Here is a 19,057-nt window from a genome sequence, read left to right as displayed (position 1 = left end):
AGACAATTGGTGGAAATATAATGCAATGAAACAAAAATTTCACGAGCAGGCACTTCTGAAGCCTTTGAGACTTTTGGCGGAATTGTAATTTACGAGCCGATGTCATGTTCTCACAAACATCCCGGCCGTACAGTGGCGGCAGACAACTGAATGGCGGAGCTATTGCTTGATCTCCTCACTCCTGGGAGGTTGGTTCAGACTCAAACATACATAATCTTGTGTATTATCAGATTTCATTGCAAGCTGCTGAGAATTGTTTCACATCTGAGATTTACCACCAGATAAGAGGTTTCAATGTTGTGCCTGCCAGGTTTTGTGAGATCGTTTTTCCCCTCGTCCTAAAGGTGTAGCAGATCTAGTGGGAACTCATTCTGATGATCCACTTTTGTCTCCACTTCATTCAGGCCCACCACAGTCCTGCCACCCTCAGGCAGCAGAGGTGACTCAATACTGGAGGACTCCAGTATCAAACCTGTGCTGGAAGACATAAGATACATAATCTTTTTTTTTTTTTTTCTTTTTAAACAAAGTGGGTCAGATTAGTCTGAAGCTCAAAGGTGTACTGCTGCTGCAATAAAAATGGACAAGGGTGTAATTGTATCCTTGTCTGGCTGTCAGACTTCCACAAACAGTCATCGCATGGAGCGCTCTACTTTCCTGCCCCGGAGCCTCGTACGAAGGCGGATGCTTTGCTCACATCTTCGGTTCATAGTCACCATGCTACTCGTTATTCTGCCTGCTGTCAGTCAAGCATGCTACAATTTATAGCTTACCCTGGCTGTGTGAGGGCAACCAGAAAGAAGGGTCATGGGGGTGTTCTCAAGGGAGCCTCCACAGTGGGACATTCTGTGCAGATGTGGTTGTTGGTGCTATAGGAAGGTCTTGGTATGGCATCCTAAAGAAGAACTCAATTTGATTAGCACCTAATGCCCAAATTTACAACAACTTATACCAGCTCACAACAAAAATCTAAACAATAATTTGCAGTGATGAGTATCTGGCTGCATGTGATTTTACAGCTTGAAAATTCAGCCCCACCCTTGGGGGGGAAAATGAAGGAAAAAAGTTGCCCCTGAAGCTGACGAGAGGTGGGGTCTGCACAAAATATAAAAAGTGCCAACGACTTGCTGCAGCCTCTTTCAAACCTCCCTGACAAATATCCCCACATCATATTCGGAGTTGCAGACTCAGGGGAATTTTCCAATCCAAAAAGTTACCGATAATCATGACTATTGATAAAGCCAAAGTTGCGCTTGGATTTATAGTGGCGGGGGCGTTAACGTTGGTTTTTGGTGGGATTAGTGTGCTTATGGGGCCGACTGTGATGACCGACCAGGTAATAAAGGTAAGCTGGGCGCTGTTCTTGTTTTCGGTCTATGAAATGTAAATATGCATGGTCATCTATGAAAATGTTTTGTATAAAAAAATCACTATTGTAATTGGACTTGCATTTAATCATTGAATAATTGTCATTAAAATGGACTGATGTATGACTTATGTCTATTATTTTGTTCATTCTAAAATATTCGAGAAAGTCTATATCAATATATATATACACACATATATACATATATAAATATTATATATGAGAACACGTTCCGTATCAATAGGTCCCAAGGTCATGTGTTCACTGCTTCTGACAATTTTCCATTGTCAAATTAAGAAAACTTAAAATTTCATCTCGTAAATTTATAAAACTTTTCCTCTTTTATACTACTTTATTTTATTTCCTATTACTCGCACGTTCATTCAATCTGTCGCGGGTCTGCGAGCGCTTCAGCAAAAACTACATTTCCCAGAGTGCTCTCGCCAGCGACGGCGTGACGACTGCATTTAAACATGGGGACTGCACAAGCGGGTCAAAAACATCGAGCAGCGGCTTTAAAAGCCGGCTGGACCGCGGTCCTTGTCATTTAAACACCGGCGTTAATGGGGAGAGGTCATTGTTATCACTAGCAGTGATTCAGCCGTGTTTATCTGCTGGTCTGTCGACACAAACAACACAGGAACACAAAGTACCATCTGTCAGTAAGAAACTATGGCAATAAATAAATCTAAGGTCGCTGTCGGCTTTATAGTCGTCGGTGTCCTCACGGTTTTCTTTGGAACTCTTCTTACTTTTGTGGGACCACTAATTATCGACGACCAGGTGGTAAAGGTAGGATACCGTGCACATTTATTATGTTCAGTCATTACTTTGAAGAATTTATAGCATTTATTTGCAGCCCAAGTTTCAATCTGTGCGGTGAAAACGTAGATATCCTGTTGGTTTGTCTTCAGGTTAACTCATTTACAGGATAATGTTGTGTTCACAACGCGCAGAGGTCACCTTTTGTATCTTTATTTTGTAATAAATGTTGCCCTTTATGTGTCGGCCTATCTAATCTTTTGATAGAGACCTGTTACTTTCTGAAAAGCTGTGAAAACTAAGTTATATGTAGAAGCTTTGGCACATTTTCCCAAAATACATGTAAAACATTTGATAAGTAAGGATTATGATAATTCATTTATCATGTTTTAAAGGAACAAATTAAAGCAGAGCTAGTTTAACACTTGAGGTAATTAAATTAATTTGCTCTCAAATATCCTTACTTTGGGTTATCCTAATTAAATTATACACAAAGTCTTCAGTGATATATACTACGCTACATTAGAGTATAAAATATTTTGATTTTATAAATGGTGCAACATTTTATAGGTTGCTTTACAGGCTAAATGTGCTGTGTAAAAGAGGATCTAAAGTGTGGGTTTATGCGTTGATATATGGTATAGATTCTATACTATAAAACAGAAGTGATTTTTTTTTTTTTTTTAGCGCTCTTTGCGCACACTGACAATTTTGATATTTTGTAATTGGACCTGGTTTAATTTCTAATAAAAAATGATCCATCCATAATCTCAACATCTCTATATTAATATTTGTATATTGACTGAATTAAACAAAACTTTCTATCTCCTAGAACACAGTCATTGACCCCAAAAATGAGATGTCCTACACCATGTGGAGGGATGTGCCCGTACCATTCTTCATGTCTGTTTACTTCTTCCACGTCTTAAATCCGAAGGAGATTCTGGCTGGAGAGAAGCCCATGGTGGAGCAGAGGGGACCTTATGTGTACAGGTATGTTCGACTTCACCTGGAACAAGCTGGACCACTTGAACTGCACTTACAGGACATTATTTTGTCATTTTTGATTGAAACTGTTCAAGTTTAGATGTTGGGTGATCTAGTATGGATGTATCAAAATTATTTCTGATTTTAAACTCTAGTTATTGTTTTTGTTGTCTCATTTACCTGAAATAAAAACCTATTAACTCATCAATTAAAATATTAGAACAAAAACCACCTCACTATTACCACCCCATGCTGATAGAAAAGTGACTGAAATTTCTACATTATTCTCAGTTCAGGAAATTCAGGTATCTGTGTGTTTTGTATATTAAAAAAAACAAAACAAGGTCTGCACCTTGTTTTTTTAGAGAAGATTTAAGACGATTCCTTTTAAAAAAAAAAAAGTTAACAATGTGATTGTTTTAATAATTAGAGAATGTGTTCAAATAAAGGAACCTCGAATGCATCATGATGATAGTCCATATATCGCCATTCTTTACTCCGTTTATGGGGTGCTATTTGGCATCAAAGTATGTTCAAAAAAGTGTTTTATTTTTTTAAATGTGCATATTCGCTAAATGCTTAGTTTCACATGAGACATTTAGATTTAACATTTAGATTTAAAAGTAAGGTTTAGATTTAGCATTTAGATCTAATAATTTAAGATTTAAATTCAACACTTGAATTTAGATTTAACATTGAAATTTAACATTTGCATCTATCATTTAATATTTACACTGAACTATTTCATATTTACATTTAACTATTTCATATATATCTATGATAGTAAATCATACAAAATATCCTAAAGTGATTTTTTAAAAATTCTCACCCAGTTAAATGTGAAAAAAGGGTTGCTGTGTTTGAGTTGCTTTACAATCGGCACCCCATGTGCAGTCTTACATGTTGGCATGTGCTTTCCGCTGAGCGTGCAAGCCTGAGCCTACATGCGGTCAGACACTGCATGAAAACAACAAAAAAACCAAACGGAAGTGAACAACCTGGTTTTAATCATCAAAGCAGTCAGGTTTTAAGCAGTTTGCATATTTGTGCTTTATAAACTAAGATTTTTCCCTCTTGAAATGTTCTTCAGAAAACGCATCCAGAAAGACAACATCACATTTCATCCCAACTCCACGGTGTCTTACAAAGAATACCGAAGCTACTACTTTGAACCGAGCATGTCTGTGGGGAACGAGTCCGATGTTCTCACCATTCCAAACATGCTGGTGCTGGTGAGCCAATATTTTCTCCTTCTAAACTTTGCGATTAATTCAGTGACGGTCCTTCAGTGCTGAGTCCCATCGGTGCCTCCAGGGCGCAGCAGTCATGTTGGAAAGCCTGTCCGTTCCTGTGCGCATGATCATCAGCATGGCATTCAAGACCTTCGATGAGGGGCCGTTCTTGACAAAGACAGTGGGGGAGCTGATGTGGGGTTATGACAGCAAGCTGGTGAATTTCCTCAATAAATACCTGCCCGGCATGCTGCCCTCGTCTGGGAAGTTTGGCCTCTTCTCTGAAGTGAGTTATTAAAATGACTTCTAGCGCTTTACGTTCACCTTCAATTGCTGCTACTAAAGCAAATAAATATTCACCTCGCTAGCATGCTATCTGTTAGATGCGTTGTTTAACCTTTGCTTTTAACGCTGAGGCCATGAACTGAATCGGAGAGAAGACGACATTAATCTGTCTTTTAGTTCAATAACTCCGACACTGGCCTGTTCACCATCCACACTGGGAAGGACGACATCAGGAACGTCCACAAAGTTGTCTCCTGGAATGGCCTGACAGAGGTTACTGAACACATCTTAACCACCACACAGGATTTTTTTTTCCTTCCTCGCTCCTGTTTTTGACTTGTTGCTTCGTCTGCAGCTCTCTTACTGGCGGACCCCTCAGTGTAACATGATTAACGGCACAGCTGGACAGATGTGGCCTCCCTTCATGACCGAAGAGAGCACATTGCCCTTTTACAGCCCAGATGCCTGCAGGTAAAAAATCTTTTACTTTTCTCTCTGGTCCTAATTTCAGCAGATTTACAGATGTTTTACCCCCCCTCCCCCTCCACAGATCTCTGGAGCTGGTTTACCAGCGCTCTGGCAAGATGAAGGGTATCCCTCTTTACCGCTTTGTTGCTCCTAAAACCCTGTTTGCCAACGGAACAGATTACTCCCCCAATGAAGGCTTCTGTCCCTGCAGACAGTCCGGCCTCCTGAATGTCAGCAGTTGCCGCCAAAGTGAGTCAAGACCCCCGTTTATCTGTGTAAACGTATTTCCATTGTCGTGCTTCACGCTGTTTTTGTTTGAATATCTCCAGACTCTCCGGTCTTCATCTCCCACCCTCACTTTTTCAACGCTGACCCTGTGCTGCTGGACTACGTGCATGGGCTCTCTCCAAATGAGGAAGACCACGGCCTCTTCATAGATATTCACCCAGTGAGCACAAACGCACACTCACACGCGCGCGCGCATGCATATAACTGACCTTCTAAACAGATTATAGCCTCAGTATAGTCCCATAAATTGTTGTGCTTCCATGCAGCTACGGTCATAATACATGCGCTCTTTGCTTTTGCTGATACTGACCTTCAGTTGATTAGTGATGTGTTATGTGACGGTGAGTCAGTGTTATGAGCATTTTAATTGCCAGCTGATGGAGAGAGGCAATAACCGTTCCAAATTATGAATCATGTCACACAGCTTGGGACAACTTCTAGAATACAGATGTCTTTGTTGGCCCGATCAGTGTCCGTACAACAGTCATGTTGAAGAACGTTATGAATGGATGTGTATTCGGTTTTACTATAATGTTGGACTTTATTTTTTCCACTGAATGGTACTTGAGATAAATAAGAGTATGATTTTTATTTTAGGCTACCAGATTCACTTAAAAAGCATTATTATATTCCTTCAGTAGGATTGTTGTCACTGTCCTTGAGGTGATCTTACAGTGGACTGATTAGATATGGACAACAGATAACGTTATAATGAGTCATTTCTTTATACTTGTTCACAAATGTTACTTTATTTTCAGTAAAAAAAAAATCAGGCTGTCATGCTAGTTATAGACCTGTTTTATGCAGAACTGGATAATCCTGATATTTAAAGGAAATTTACATATTTTTATCATTTCAGAGTCAAGCTTGGTTGCATTAAAAGAATCAACACAGCTTTATATTTAATACAGATGAGCAGATCATTTGAGCAGCTTGTTGATGCCGTGTGCATCACAGTCTTTTTCTTATCACTGTGTTTTATTATACTTTAACCTCTGCTGATAATAACCATAATTTTTGTGAGGAGGCCTGAACTCCTTTTTCTTTCTTTCTGGTAAAGCTGAATAAAATTTACTAAGAATGACTAAGAACAAGGTAATGACCAAAGGTGAGAATCGAATCGTTTCTTTTTAAATCCAAGCGATAAACACAGATCCATATTTAGTGCTGCGTTGCCACGTATCGTCACGTTCCAAAGCCGTTATGCAACTCTTCGGTGCGATTTGCTGAGCCCTAAGCTGTGATAAGGTGTTGTGATAAAGTGTAATTTGCTGTGTCCTTAGTTGTGATAAGGTAATTGGAAACTATCTCGGTGATTGCAGCTCTTTATTGAGAGTTAAGGTTTGTCAGACGTTGTCGCAGTAAAAACGCTTCTGCTAGCGACTCTCGCTGTTCTGATAGAAGCGCGTGTTCGCTGCAGGCTAGCAGAGCTTTCTGTGTCATTCAGATCTAGATTCATATCACAGGACATCTCAGTGCAGCGCTTGGTGAAGATGAAATGCAAATCAGCCTTTGATTTTTGTGGATAATAGCTTTTTGTTGTTTGAGAATGGGAGGCAGAATTTCCCCCAGTTGTTTCCTCTTAAACAGCTGCAGAAAAACAGTTGTCAAATTCAGAAATAATAAAATACAACCTTTAATTAGATTAGAAAGCATTTTAGAAAGTTCATCTTTGCAGCTTGTTGGTGTAAGCACAGCCCCTGAAACCATTAGCTGTAAAAAGAATTCTTAAAAACAACAATCTTTTTAGTAAGTTATACATCTACTGCAGAACATTACTAGTGCTTTTTAGACTTTATCACATTACATATTATTTTCTTGATAATGTGAACAACTTGAGTTTGGTTAAACTCTTAAATGAACACTTGCATTAATCCTGAAAGATAATGTCTTGGATGGATGGAAAAGAAAGTAGAGCCGCTGGATATGGGTCCGTCTGTTGCAACATCGCCGTGTTCCAAAACCGTTGGGCAACTTGTGTAAACTTTGGCAGCAGAAAGGTTTTCTGAGGAGTGATAAGGTAATTGAGATGTGGGACTATCTCGGTAATGGCAGTTTTTTGTAAGTTAAGGGTTGTTTAAAACCATAAAAACACGTTGTTCCTTTTTTTTTTTTTTTTTTTTTTTTTTTTTTTGTAAAACAACCAAACTGTGCTGACTAAGGCTACAGTGTATCTGGGGAAGGCCGCCAAAGCTTTTTCCAAATGCATATGAACTTCATGGAACTACCGCTAACATAAATCCTTCTAATATCAGATAGAATTCTCTCTAGTCACTGTTAGGCGGGAAGAGTCGTACTTTGAGCGTACTGACTAAAAGCTACATGAAGAATTATTTTTTGTATTGAAGTCTTGGGTTCCCTGAAACCGTTTTGCTCTTAGAACAATGACATTTTTGTTTATATTCTTCATATATTTACCTGCAAACTTTACAGCTAAAATCAGTCGTGCGCGGTATTTCCTCGCGTGAGCGCTGTTGATTTTCTTCCTTTCAGCTAACTGGTGTCCCGCTGAATGTGTCCATCCGCCTGCAGCTTAACCTCTACATGAAGAGAGTGAGAGGAATTACGTAAGGGAATTATTCTTTCAACTTTGTTGCCTCACAGACTTTCAGCTCATTAAACGAAGATCTTTTTGACCCATTAGAGAAACTGGGAAGATCTCTGAGGTGGTGATGCCGATGCTCTGGTTTGAAGAGGTAATTAACGTTTTTAGAACGCAATAGTGCAATTTACGACATTTTATCCTGCAGCGGCTCAATTACTGTCACTGTGCTGTCACATTATATTAAGTATGTTTTAAAAATCTCATACAAAAATAGCTGTAGCACAAAACGGGATGCACAGTTAATGGCTGTCTTCTTCCCCCTCTTCAGAGGGGATACATCGACGGCCCTATCCTCAACACATTCCACACCAACCTCGTTGTCCTTCCTGCTGTGATGGAGTACATGCAGTATGGAATGATCGCTCTCGGCCTGGCAACAATAATAATCGCCGCTTTTGTGCGTTACAGATTCAAGGTAAGACTGCCCCCTACGCTTACAGGCGGCTGGGGTTTTAATGTATTTTAACTGCATGCTGCATTGTTCTGCATCTTGTCTGCTAACAGTTAAGGGTCTGGAGCAGGAGGTTCTGAAAAACTGTGATTTACATCTACCATAGGCCGTAAGAAGCCAGAGTCTAGTAGATAAAGCCTCTTTTGTGTGATTAATTAGCTGTGAGTATTGGAAATATGACCAGAACATTTATTTGAATAGTCTCCATGCAGACACTCTTGCTCCATTGTAGACGTGTCTGCATTCCAAAGCCAGACTTGATTTATCCACAAACTTTAACTCTGCCCCTTGTGACTGACTGCATGAAGCCAGCAAGTGTTAATACCTGTAGTGTATTATATATCAGTACTGTCAGATACTCTGATCAGATGCACATCACAATGGTCCTGCAGCTAGGAATCAGACTATTTCTTACAATCTGCTGTTTCAAAGGAAAGAAAGTTCTTCTTTTATATTTCACCCCATTGTCACGTGCAAAAATTGACAAGTGGTTGAGTGTCTTTGATCTTTTGTGTTTGCAGAGGCAGGTCGAAATTGATACATTTAGTTCTACGGTATTTGAAAACGGGGTTCGTAAATCTCTAAATATCTAAACGATCTGTCTTCAATCATCTCGTTTCCAAATTTTGTTTTGTTTGTTTGATTTTGGATATGAAGACTTCAGCCTCAATCACCAATTCCTTCCAATCAGTGTTCAGATGACACCTTAAAGATCTCCCCAGAGTCTTTGAGGCATGTTGATCTCAATCTGTTCTGAACAGGAAGTCATTTTTATAATCACTCTTAATCATTTTGTGGCCTTGGAAATAATACTACTTCAAATATTATGAAGGAAATCTACTGCTTTTTACCATATCAAAACCATTCCAGTGTTACTTTCTGTACAAGGACCGATCACTGGAGTAGTAATCAGTAAGATCTACCGTGTAGAGTTGAGATGTTATGGATCAGGAAGTTAATGAAAGTCGGGTACACAGAAGCTAGTCAGGAGGAGACCGGTAGAACTATTTAACAACTGACTGCACGGTTTCTGTGACAATTATCCTATTATTTACATCCGAGTTTTCATGGCAAATTGAATGACTTGATGAGACTCAAAGTCTGCTGCAAAAGCTGTTTGTAATAATTTGTTGTTTATTAAAAAAAAAAAAAAAAAAAGACATCAAAAACCACTGGCTGATTTCAACCCTACTCCAGGATGATCCTTACATATAATAATATTGATTTCTGATGGTTAAAATGCAGGGCCAGCTCTTAGCATGGGCGCCATCTGCTGGACGGGGGCGCCGCCTCAAGCCCTCCCCAAAAAATACACAAATAGCATGAAAATAAAAACAGAAATGAGATTAAACAAACTCAGTGGTGCCATTTCCCCATGCTCGGTCTTCAAAATCTAAAAAAATCTAAAAAAAATAGAGGTGGGGTGGGGGGCTTGATCCGGCTCTGCTCAGACGTGCTGTTGGTGTAACAATATGAATGCCTCCCCCTGTGGCTGTGAATAATTGTAGGGAAGACTGTTAATTAACCAATCATGGCCCTTATAATTAACTGCATGACTGACTGGATCAACACCATTAAAAGCGACTCCCTGCATGAATCCCGCTGTCTCTAACGTTTCCACAATTTTAAAAATAAAATCCAGCGCTGCTCGCTCCACAACCCGAATCAAAGCAGCAGCCGATTTCCTTTTTTCGAAATTCTGATTGGATGACGCTGTGAACCTATTTGGTTGCCTTTTAGGTCTCAAACAAAGAACAGATAAAAGGTTCACGCGACCATGAAACACAGGAGAAATATATCATGACTAATTCAGGTGGGTGCGTGCATAAGAGCAGACACACGTTTCAATGTTTCTGTGCTATAATGCTGCATCGTTAAACCCAATATTTGACATATTTATACCTGAAAAATGGACGACTCCTTCCTGCCTGCGTGCGATGTTTAAAACGGGAATGGCGATCCGTGTCAGGGACGCTTGGATTAATGCAATTTTGTTTCCTCTGTTACATCCTCAGCAGTATCCAGGTAGCACATGCATGCTTTTGAAAGTAGTTGTGCAATCTTTACAAGCATTAGGCATGAATAGTGTAACCAGGATACTAACCCCCGTGTCAGCATCCTCCATGGGGATTGGATCTGAAAAGACGGGTAACTGTGATGTGTGAAGAGGAAAAGCACACCGCTTTTGTCTGAGGGTGTTTTTGTTGCACGCTGCGTCCAACCTTGTTCCCCGCACCTCCTTTGTCTCCCGAACACGTTTTAATGTTGAGCTCTTTGTTCTGCAGAGACATAAATGTGGAGGAGGCGCCACATCCAAGGGAGAGGCGAGCGCCTCGGCCGGGGAGAAAGACCCTCTACTGCAGGACGATGTGGACTGACACACATATTAACACGCACATCAACACAAATAATTGGTGTTGGGGATTTTACACTTTTACTAACATCACTCCAACTTATTCAATGGGGAGAAACACTGGCACTCTCTGTACAGCTTAGTGGCTGTGAATGATGCATCGTTCAAACAGTGACTCTTGATGGGCATGAACGTGTTTGAATTACCCAACTTCAGTCTCAAAATTTAGAGAGATGCATTTTTGTATTCAATTCTGTAAAATTTGCATTGCAGCACTTTCAGATGATGATCGACGACCTGTTCCACGTGTGTGCGGAGCATGCAGCAGGTTTTCTGTTGACTATTTATTGGCTTTCGTCAAAGGCTTAAACATTTTGCCCCATTAATGCACGAGTGCTGACCTGAGAGGGCGTCGGCCTTGAGCGGGAGCCGTTAACGCAGACGGTGACACGGTGGTTTGCACCAGTCCTGGGTTTGTTTCCTCATCTGTCACTGTTGAATATGGATGTTTTCCCAGGTCCCAGTGGGATGCTGGCTGTTTGGCCTCCGCTTTAGATCGGCGTTACTCTGCAGGGGAACTAAAGCAGGGGCCGAGCAGCTATCTGAGGACCAGTGGGCCTTAATTAACTGTGATAGACTGGAAATATGTCGAGGCTCAAATGCAGAAAAAGTCAAACATTTCATCGTTGGATCCCCTTTACATTGTCCTTCATAAAAATGTGGATATATACTTGACGGTTCAGGCAGGTTTCTTTTAATGAATTGTGACGTGGCACCATGAAGAAATAAACAAGCCATCAATTGACGCTCATCTGGTCTTTTTTTACATTTTCTTTTGCTGGTTTCCTGTCACACAGCAGCACCAACAAGAGAAAATGAATGAAAACTAACACATGAAACGGCAAATGAGATTTATTTGTCTTTATTTCTATATTTTCCTACAAATATTTCTTCGATATTTATTTGACAGCTGTTTGCTGAAATATTAACAAAAGGCACTCGTCACCAACGTCTACCCCTTAACTCACACTATAGCACTCTCATCTAATTGATTCATTTAGTTATTGTAATTGCACCAATACACCAGTGAGCAATCACTCCTGCACTTGGAGGAAGTGTCACTTACGCGCGTTGAGGTGATCGTCCTCCGATGAGGACACAGAGGAGTTTGACCTTTTTATCATCAGCCTTTATCGTGGGTGATAGCGGTGATAGTCAGAAGTCGTTCCTGTTTGAGGGTTTATGTATAAGCTTGTTATATCAGCTTGTCTGATTTATCAGTTACATAAGCCGGTGCACACCTGGACAGCAGGTATGTGTCCACCTCTGTCATCGCCCGTCCACTAACGAAAACCATAAACATTCATCTCTGCACAACGTGGTGCCTTTGCACTTTACTCTCTGATGTCAATTTATGCTCTTTCATTGTTTGTTTGTTATGCACTTAACCCATCCATACATTCTTTATTACTGTGAATCATAAAAAAAGTATTATAAAGTCTTCTGTATTTGCTTATATAGTATATTCCATATGTAACTTAATATTTTACAATATTAATATGGAAATTAGTAAGTAGTCAAAGACATTAGAATCATAAATATTGCACCGACACGACTGATGCTTCCATTATATGATCTGATATACATTTTAAATTCAGTATTATTTTATTATCTTTAAGCAGTGGTTTAGTTACGTGATCCTCCAGCTCGCCTCAAACAGAATCGTGACTTGAGTCATGTGACCCAACGCTTCCACTGAAGAGATGACATCATCTGATGTGGAGAGATGAAGAATCGGTGATAAATCAGCACTTGTGAAACCAAATCAATTGGTGTACATATGAATAACAACCAAAAACAAATGAGAAAAAAAACCAAGTGAGCTCTGCTGTTTGTTTTCTAATGACACCTGACTTTACGTATGATGGATATAAGGCACCACACTTGAGACACATTATTCATTGTATAATAATAATATTCAGTACTTAGATTTGGTCATGTTCAGGTAAAGGGTCCCAGTAAACTGTACACTGACATTGTCTGACTGGATTTGCACAGCTGTTGTCTTTCATCCTTTACCGATGACATAGCAACTGACCCCCCCACCCCAGCCCACAGGTACCCCTTCCTCATGTTTTCCCATTCTTGTCCCTCCACTTTATTAGTTGCCACGCAGAGGTCGCTGTTCCACTGCTCCATTTTCTATCTATAGCCGACCTTTGACCTAAGTGCTGCATACTGAACCCACCCAACACTCACTCACTCACACACTCATTCACACACTCACTCACACACAAATACAAAGTGTCAAAACAAGGCCCAAAGCCTGTGCAACAGGTGCGAGAAGTACACACACACACACATACTGAACTTGTCCTCTTGTTTTCTGTGCTGCTCAAACGCAACATGACACCGCTGCCACGGGAAACCGTGCGTGTCCCATTGTGTCCCCAAATGTGCACATATATATCGAACCTTAAACACACGGATACACTGAGAGAAGTGGAACCTTTAGTTCCAGCTTGATTACCTACAAAACCAAAAATGCTTGTGTACAACTTTACCATTAGGCATTTAGGTCCCCTTCATTGAGACAAAGCTGCAAATACTGAAAAATATTCATACTTCAAATATTAACTCCTAGTTGTCATAACATTTGAAATATGTGGGAAAAAATCATTCCACATAAATTTTGCAAAAAAAAAAACTATTATGCAGCACGAATTGGAATTACCTCCAATCCCACTGAAGGATGGAAGTGGTAGAAGATGGGTGACTGAATTGGAATTATTCAAGTCTCGAATGTGTCACTGAAGGTTACTTAACTTTTGTTATTTTCCAGACTGGGCTCCAGTTAGGCAGGTAAGGCTAACGCACTAATGCACTTAAACAGAACACGGTAGCATCTGAGCATCAACCATGAGATGATGGAGGTTTTCAGCGCTCCCCCCATGTCCATGTCTGCTTGTTCTACTTTGGGGAGCTGCTCGGACTCTTCGTAAAGGTCTCTGAGATGCTCAAAGCGACTTCCTCAGGATGCTGGCTGTGAGGGCTACGAGGGGGCGATTCTGGACACTTTGGCTCCGATTCTGCAGGATGGACAACGGTGGACACGGCAGTCTCCATCCGACTAGCTCGGTAAAGGCTCATCTGAAAAAAAAAAACACAATAAAGTAAATACTGGATCATCAGCTAAATGATGGTGACTTGTTTTCACCATTAATTTCATAGCAACCACATTTTCTAAATGTTTGTATTCGATATTTCTGCTTTGGCGTGCAAGATTATATGTATTTAGCAACCTGTCCTGTACATTCGGTTCAATTTAACCTTATTTATGTTTCATATGTTCCCATTCAGATTGTTTCCAGGCACTTTACAGAGACCCATAACCCAAGAATGGCAGAAAAATCTCATAACAGGAAGAAACCTTGAGCAGCACCAGGCTTATATGGAGGGAAGGACCCTTGTTTTAATTCTATCCCTAAAGGTTAACCTTTAGAATCACATCCCTCGTGACCTCCCGGAGGTTTGGTGGAGCAGGTTAACGCTGACTGGTTGGGGTCTGTCCTGTTGAGACAATACATCTCTGCTTCCATGAGTTCCCACTGCACTTTTAACGACCACGCCGCGTCGGACACACACCTGGGTTTGCAGGTAACGCGGTGACTTGAGCTCTAGCTCCTCCTGGGCGACAGTGGGGGTGCAACAGACGAACACTTGCTGAAATCCTGCTCGGAACCTGCCGGATGGAGGATAAGTGATCATAAGGGGGCGGATTAAACAGGAATTACACTGCATGCAGCCGACTGGATTATAAACACAAATACAGATTACCAACACAAACACAAAGCAAAACAAAGGGAGGCGTAGACGATGGGGGAGGAGATCTCACCTGCTGTTGAGGCAGTAGTAGATGATTGGGTTGTACATGGTGGAGCTCATGGCCAGCCACATGACGGCCAGGTAGACCTGCTGGATGTAGCGCTCCTCGAAGAGCTCGGGGAAGAACTGGTGCAGTAAGAAGTAGATGTGATAGGGCAGCCAGCAGATGGCGAACGTACACACCACCACGATCATCATCTTCACCACCTGCCCCAGATAGAAAACACAGCCATTTTATCGAATCATCTCTTTTTAATTTTTGTTGTTGTGAGGGATTAAAAAGGCATTTAAGGAAAGTTTAATCCCTTGGAAAACTCTCGTCTATGTGTGTGTGTGTGTGTGTGTGTGTGTGTGTGTATCACCTTGCGTTTGGCAGTAAGCTGCTGTTTGTAATGTTCGGAGGAATCTCCAGGAATTGCACTTGCCCAGAGGGTGACGCCCACAGTTGTATAGGCCAATCCCATAATGCAAAGGGGCAGGAAGTAGATCAGCAGTGTCACACAGACGTAGTATCTGACACCAAAATATCCACAAAAAAAAAGGCATTTAAATTTATTACAGGTATGTCATGTGCAAGCATTTTTGAAATCATAATGTTGAATTTGCAGTTATTCTAAACAGATGCATTTAATTATTATTTTTCCTCTCTTTCAGCAGCTGGAGATTTCCAACACAACCCAGGCAGAAGTGAAGATGATCCACGCAGACAGACGCTTCACCTGAACTCCCCCTCAGCAGCACCTGGCTCCATTGTTGATAAACCCAAATATTCCCTCAGGAAAGACCTTTGAAGTAGCAAACACCAGCCTCTTTTCTAACAAAAGAAGTCCTAACCAGGAGCTTCTGCGGATCGAATCAACCTGCTTTCCCCCGCAGGAACAGGAAAGTACTGAGAGAACACTCCTAACGAACTCTCCTTTGGTCGGAAACCAGCTGCTGACGTTGCCGAACTGCTTGACGTGACTCACATCTTCTTGAAGTCCACAGTGGTGTACTCGGGCCAGTCTATGTAGCAGACTGTGCGTCCAGGCAGCAGGGCCGTGGCGGAGTAGTAGTACTGGGGAAAGGCCAGGAGCAGAGCCAGCACCCAGACCACAGCGATCACCACCCGAGTCTCGGTGGAAGTCAGCCTCTGCTGCAGGGGGTGGATGATCGCCATGTATCTAAACACACAAGGGAGGACACGGGAGTGTGTGGGGATGTTTGCTCTTTTTGCTCTTGATGCGTTCGTGTGCTTTCAGTGCACCGTCGTTCCAGTACCTGCCGACTCACGCACCTGTCGAGAGCGATGGCCGTCATGGAGTAAATGCTGGCAAATATGGCTGCGATGGGGAAGAAGTTGTGGAAGCGGCAGTACCCTGAACCAAAGTACCACTCGTTGTGAACGGCGTAGGCGAAGTTGATCACGGTGTTGAACGCCGACATGCTGGCTTCGGCAAAGGCAAGGTTCACCTGCAGGAGGGGTAATATGATGCTAATCAACCGCAACGCTTGATTCCATGACAAGTAGAATGGTTCTCATCTGTCTTGTTCTCATCGGGAACAATAGAGCTGTTGCACTCTTTCCTTTTGTTTCAGGCCACATTCTTCTGCTAATTTGCATCATTGTGGAGATGAAGTCTGACAGCTGTAAACACCAAACATTTCCTTTCCTTGAATATCCTTTCCCATCCCCTCCCCTCCCCCCCCCTTCTCGTTTCCTCTCCTCCCCACTCCTCTTCCTCCCCTCCCCTCCCCTCCCTCCTCTCCTCTCTTCTCTTCTCTTCTCTTCTCTTCTCTTCTCTTCTCTTCTCTTCTCTTCTCTTCTCTTCTCTTCTCTTCTCTTTTCCTCTCCTCTCCTCTGCTCTCCTCTCCTCTCCTCTCCCTCCTCTCCTCTCCTCTCCTCTCCCCTCCCCTCCCCTCCTCTCCTCTCCTCTCCTCTCCTCTCCTCTCCTCTCCTCTCCTCTCCTCTCCTCTCCTCTCCTCTCTTCTCGTTTCCTCTCCTCTCCTCCCCACTCCGCTTCCTCCTCTCCTCTCCTCTCCTCTCCTCTCCTCTCCTCTCCTCTCCTCTCCTCTCCTCTCCTCCCCTCCTCTCTTCTCGTTTCCTCTCTCCTCCCCTCCTCTCTTCTCGTTTCCTCTCCTCCCCACTCCGCTTCCTCTCCTCTCCTCTCCTCTCCTCTCCTCTCCTCTCCTCTCCTCTCCTCTCCTCTCCTCTCCTCTCCTCTCCTCTCCCCTCCTCCTCTCCTCTCCTCTCCTCTCCTCTCCTCTCCTCTCCTCTCCTCTCCTCTCCTCTCCTCTCCTCCTCTCTTCTCGTTTCCTCTCCTCCCCACTCTGTTTCCTTTCCTCTCCTCCCTGAATGAGAGGTTAGATTTCAAATAAACTGTAAAAAAAACAACAACTGGAAAGCAAAAGAAGATTAAGCCTCTTAAACCTTACTCGAACGTAAGCCGCAAACAAACCACATGTCCGAGCGCCGAACCGCCGATGGGGTTTTAACTGTTATAATGAGCGCTTGGAAGGTCTGATAATTAATGGCTCCACTCATCTGATGACTGTCTGATCTTTGCGACACTAGGTTTTTTGGCAGGTAGTTCGATATCGGTCACGTACTTAAACGAAGCACCAAGTTATCCCAGAGTTCGAACCCCCCTACCCCCACCCCCACCCCCGCCCTCTCAAAAAAAAAAAAAAACCCCAAAAAACCCGAAACACACCCAACTGGAGTAAATCCAGAATGCAAACAGTTACTGTAAAGATCATTTACCAGAAAGTAGTTGGTGACGGTCCTCATGCGTTTATGCGCCAGGATAATCCAGATGACCACCAAGTTTCCAACCACAGACACCGCAACGATGCTGCAGTAGGCAGCAGCCCAGAGTGTGATCTGCCACACGGGCTGGACGAACTGGTTGAATTCTTCGCTGTAGTTTACGGGCATGTTTCTGTCGTTGGTGCCGTTCAGATCCGCGGTCTTGTAGAGAGGGTCCATTTTCCGTGCCTCGGTTTGTTTGGCGAGCCGGGGGTTAAAAATAGATGAGTGTAATGTTACTGCAGCGGATTCCAATGTAGGAAGAGGTGAGGTGGGGGCAAAACGTGGATAAAAGCGCAGTTTGGGCTTTGCGTCTTTACGCACCGCGTGAGTGGCGATAACTGCATCCAAACGCACACAGCCTTGGAGGTTTCACAGACGGTGAGGTTCTTCGGGATTTTACCCCCCCATCCCCACGAACACCCACACCCCCACACACAACTCCTCCCTTCCCAAAAATGACCAAATGATCTGTTTTGTCTTGTCTGATTATTGCGAGTGGCGACATAACTCGGCGGGATAAATCCCTCGTCACAATTTGATGATATTGGTTTATATAATCCCCAATGTCAAAAACAGGTGTGTGTGTCCTATTAATACACAGTTTATAACACTAATGCTGCACCGAGCAGCGACCATGACAGTTTACAGGTGACTGAGGAGTGGAAAAACGCCAACAATTATGTCATTACTTTAATTACGTTTAACATATATTTACTTCACTATTATAATACCTTTATATTTAAAACCCTTGCACTGCCTTTTATAGTTACCTAACATTATGCACATCATCATTATGCATATCTAACCCCTCCAGTGTGAATGAAGACAAGATGGGGTTGGATTGCATATCAGAGCATATCTTTGTCTGCAGACTGGAAGCTTTATGTGTTTGTTTTTTGGTCCCATCAGATCACAGCTTTTAAAAACCACTGAAGAAAAAGAGGAAATCCGTTTTGTTCCTCACCTGCTCCCTCCACAGTGGCTGCTTGTAATGCCCCATTGCAGATAGTGAAAGCTCGTGTCTGAACTGGAGATAAGTGAATCTGATGGGAACAAGACAGGATGAACCCACCTGAGGACCACAAGCCATGTTCTTCATCGTGTAAAGCTGCCATCTGGTTTGATACTGAGACTTCAGTTTAATTGTCTGAGAAAGGATCTGACTTCTATTTCGCAGGAAAAGACAACAAACTGTCAGAGGGAATTACAGGACGGGGGAAGAATGTGCCAATGCGGGCAAAGATCTTGTAGACTCTAAGCACTGTGAAGTGGGGCTCACATTTTACTGCTGGATGTGTTGGACATTTAGATTATTATAAATCCTTCATACACATGTTTGCATCTGTGATTTAGGATGACAAAAGGACAAGGATCACATCTCTGGTTAGATTCTGTAAAGCCCTCCTCTGATTATGCGATTTTTTTCCACCACCTGGCACGAAATCTCCCTGGAAAACAAAGCTTAACTGATCATGTCAGGCTGCCGGCATGGAACAATTTCCATCTAATTCAATATCTCATTACAGAATAACCGGACGAATAATCTCGAGCCTGTGTCTTGTGTTGCTGGCAGCTGATACGCTC

General features: G+C 42.3%; 2 protein-coding genes across 6 annotated transcripts; one reads left to right on the top strand and one right to left on the bottom strand.

Moving 5' to 3' along the window:
* Positions 1 to 1,141: 1,141 nt before the first annotated feature.
* scarb1 (scavenger receptor class B, member 1) lies at positions 1,142 to 11,603 on the top strand. Of its 3 annotated transcripts, XM_029837419.1 has the most exons (13): positions 1,830 to 2,158; positions 2,961 to 3,121; positions 4,206 to 4,347; positions 4,430 to 4,633; positions 4,810 to 4,905; positions 4,988 to 5,103; positions 5,183 to 5,349; positions 5,430 to 5,548; positions 7,882 to 7,955; positions 8,033 to 8,084; positions 8,262 to 8,408; positions 10,185 to 10,257; positions 10,730 to 11,603. In XM_029837419.1, exons 1-13 carry the CDS (start codon positions 2,039 to 2,041, stop codon positions 10,735 to 10,737), a joined length of 1,479 nt encoding a protein of 492 aa, XP_029693279.1. In that variant the 5' UTR covers positions 1,830 to 2,038; the 3' UTR covers positions 10,738 to 11,603. The 3 variants fall into 3 exon arrangements, with proteins under 3 accessions (XP_029693278.1, XP_029693279.1, XP_003965490.1); XM_029837418.1 differs by lacking the exons at positions 1,830 to 2,158; positions 10,185 to 10,257 and adding an exon at positions 1,142 to 1,345; XM_003965441.3 differs by lacking the exon at positions 10,185 to 10,257 and having other exon boundaries at positions 1,832 to 2,158.
* Positions 11,604 to 11,734: 131 nt separating this feature from the next.
* Positions 11,735 to 17,859, bottom strand: LOC101072387 (substance-P receptor). Of its 3 annotated transcripts, none has more exons than XM_029837421.1 (8): positions 17,426 to 17,859; positions 15,959 to 16,134; positions 15,651 to 15,845; positions 15,045 to 15,195; positions 14,693 to 14,889; positions 14,443 to 14,539; positions 14,294 to 14,367; positions 13,811 to 13,947 (listed from the first exon to the last, which is right to left on the bottom strand). In XM_029837421.1, the coding sequence occupies exons 1-7, from the start codon at positions 17,648 to 17,650 to the stop codon at positions 14,302 to 14,304; spliced, it is 1,107 nt and encodes a 368-aa protein (XP_029693281.1). In that variant the 5' UTR covers positions 17,651 to 17,859; the 3' UTR covers positions 13,811 to 13,947; positions 14,294 to 14,301. The 3 variants fall into 3 exon arrangements, with proteins under 3 accessions (XP_029693280.1, XP_029693281.1, XP_029693282.1); XM_029837422.1 differs by having other exon boundaries at positions 14,294 to 14,362; positions 17,426 to 17,858; XM_029837420.1 differs by lacking the exon at positions 14,294 to 14,367 and having other exon boundaries at positions 11,735 to 13,947.
* Positions 17,860 to 19,057: the final 1,198 nt, after the last annotated feature.

The sequence above is a fragment of the Takifugu rubripes genome, chromosome 6 (assembly GCF_901000725.2).
Source record: "Takifugu rubripes chromosome 6, fTakRub1.2, whole genome shotgun sequence".
In the NCBI taxonomy this organism is placed as follows: domain Eukaryota; kingdom Metazoa; phylum Chordata; class Actinopteri; order Tetraodontiformes; family Tetraodontidae; genus Takifugu; species Takifugu rubripes.
This window is presented reverse-complemented; position numbering and strand designations above follow the sequence as displayed.

Bases quoted from the DNA above. Each gene is read 5' to 3' on its own strand.
- scarb1 (XM_029837418.1), top strand. From the start codon at position 1,226: ATGACTATTGATAAAGCCAAAGTTGCGCTTGGATTTATAGTGGCGGGG. The intron at 3,122-4,205 runs GTATGTTCGACT...AATGTTCTTCAG, and splicing joins AGGGGACCTTATGTGTACAG to AAAACGCATCCAGAAAGACA. The intron at 5,549-7,881 runs GTGAGCACAAAC...TCTTCCTTTCAG, and splicing joins TCTTCATAGATATTCACCCA to CTAACTGGTGTCCCGCTGAA.
- LOC101072387 (XM_029837420.1), bottom strand. From the start codon at position 17,650: ATGGACCCTCTCTACAAGACCGCGGATCTGAACGGCACCAACGACAGA. The intron at 16,135-17,425 runs GTAAATGATCTT...CCCCTCCTGCAG, and splicing joins CCGTCACCAACTACTTTCTG to GTGAACCTTGCCTTTGCCGA. The intron at 15,196-15,650 runs GTGAGTCACGTC...TTTTGGTGTCAG, and splicing joins ACTGTGGACTTCAAGAAGAT to ATACTACGTCTGTGTGACAC.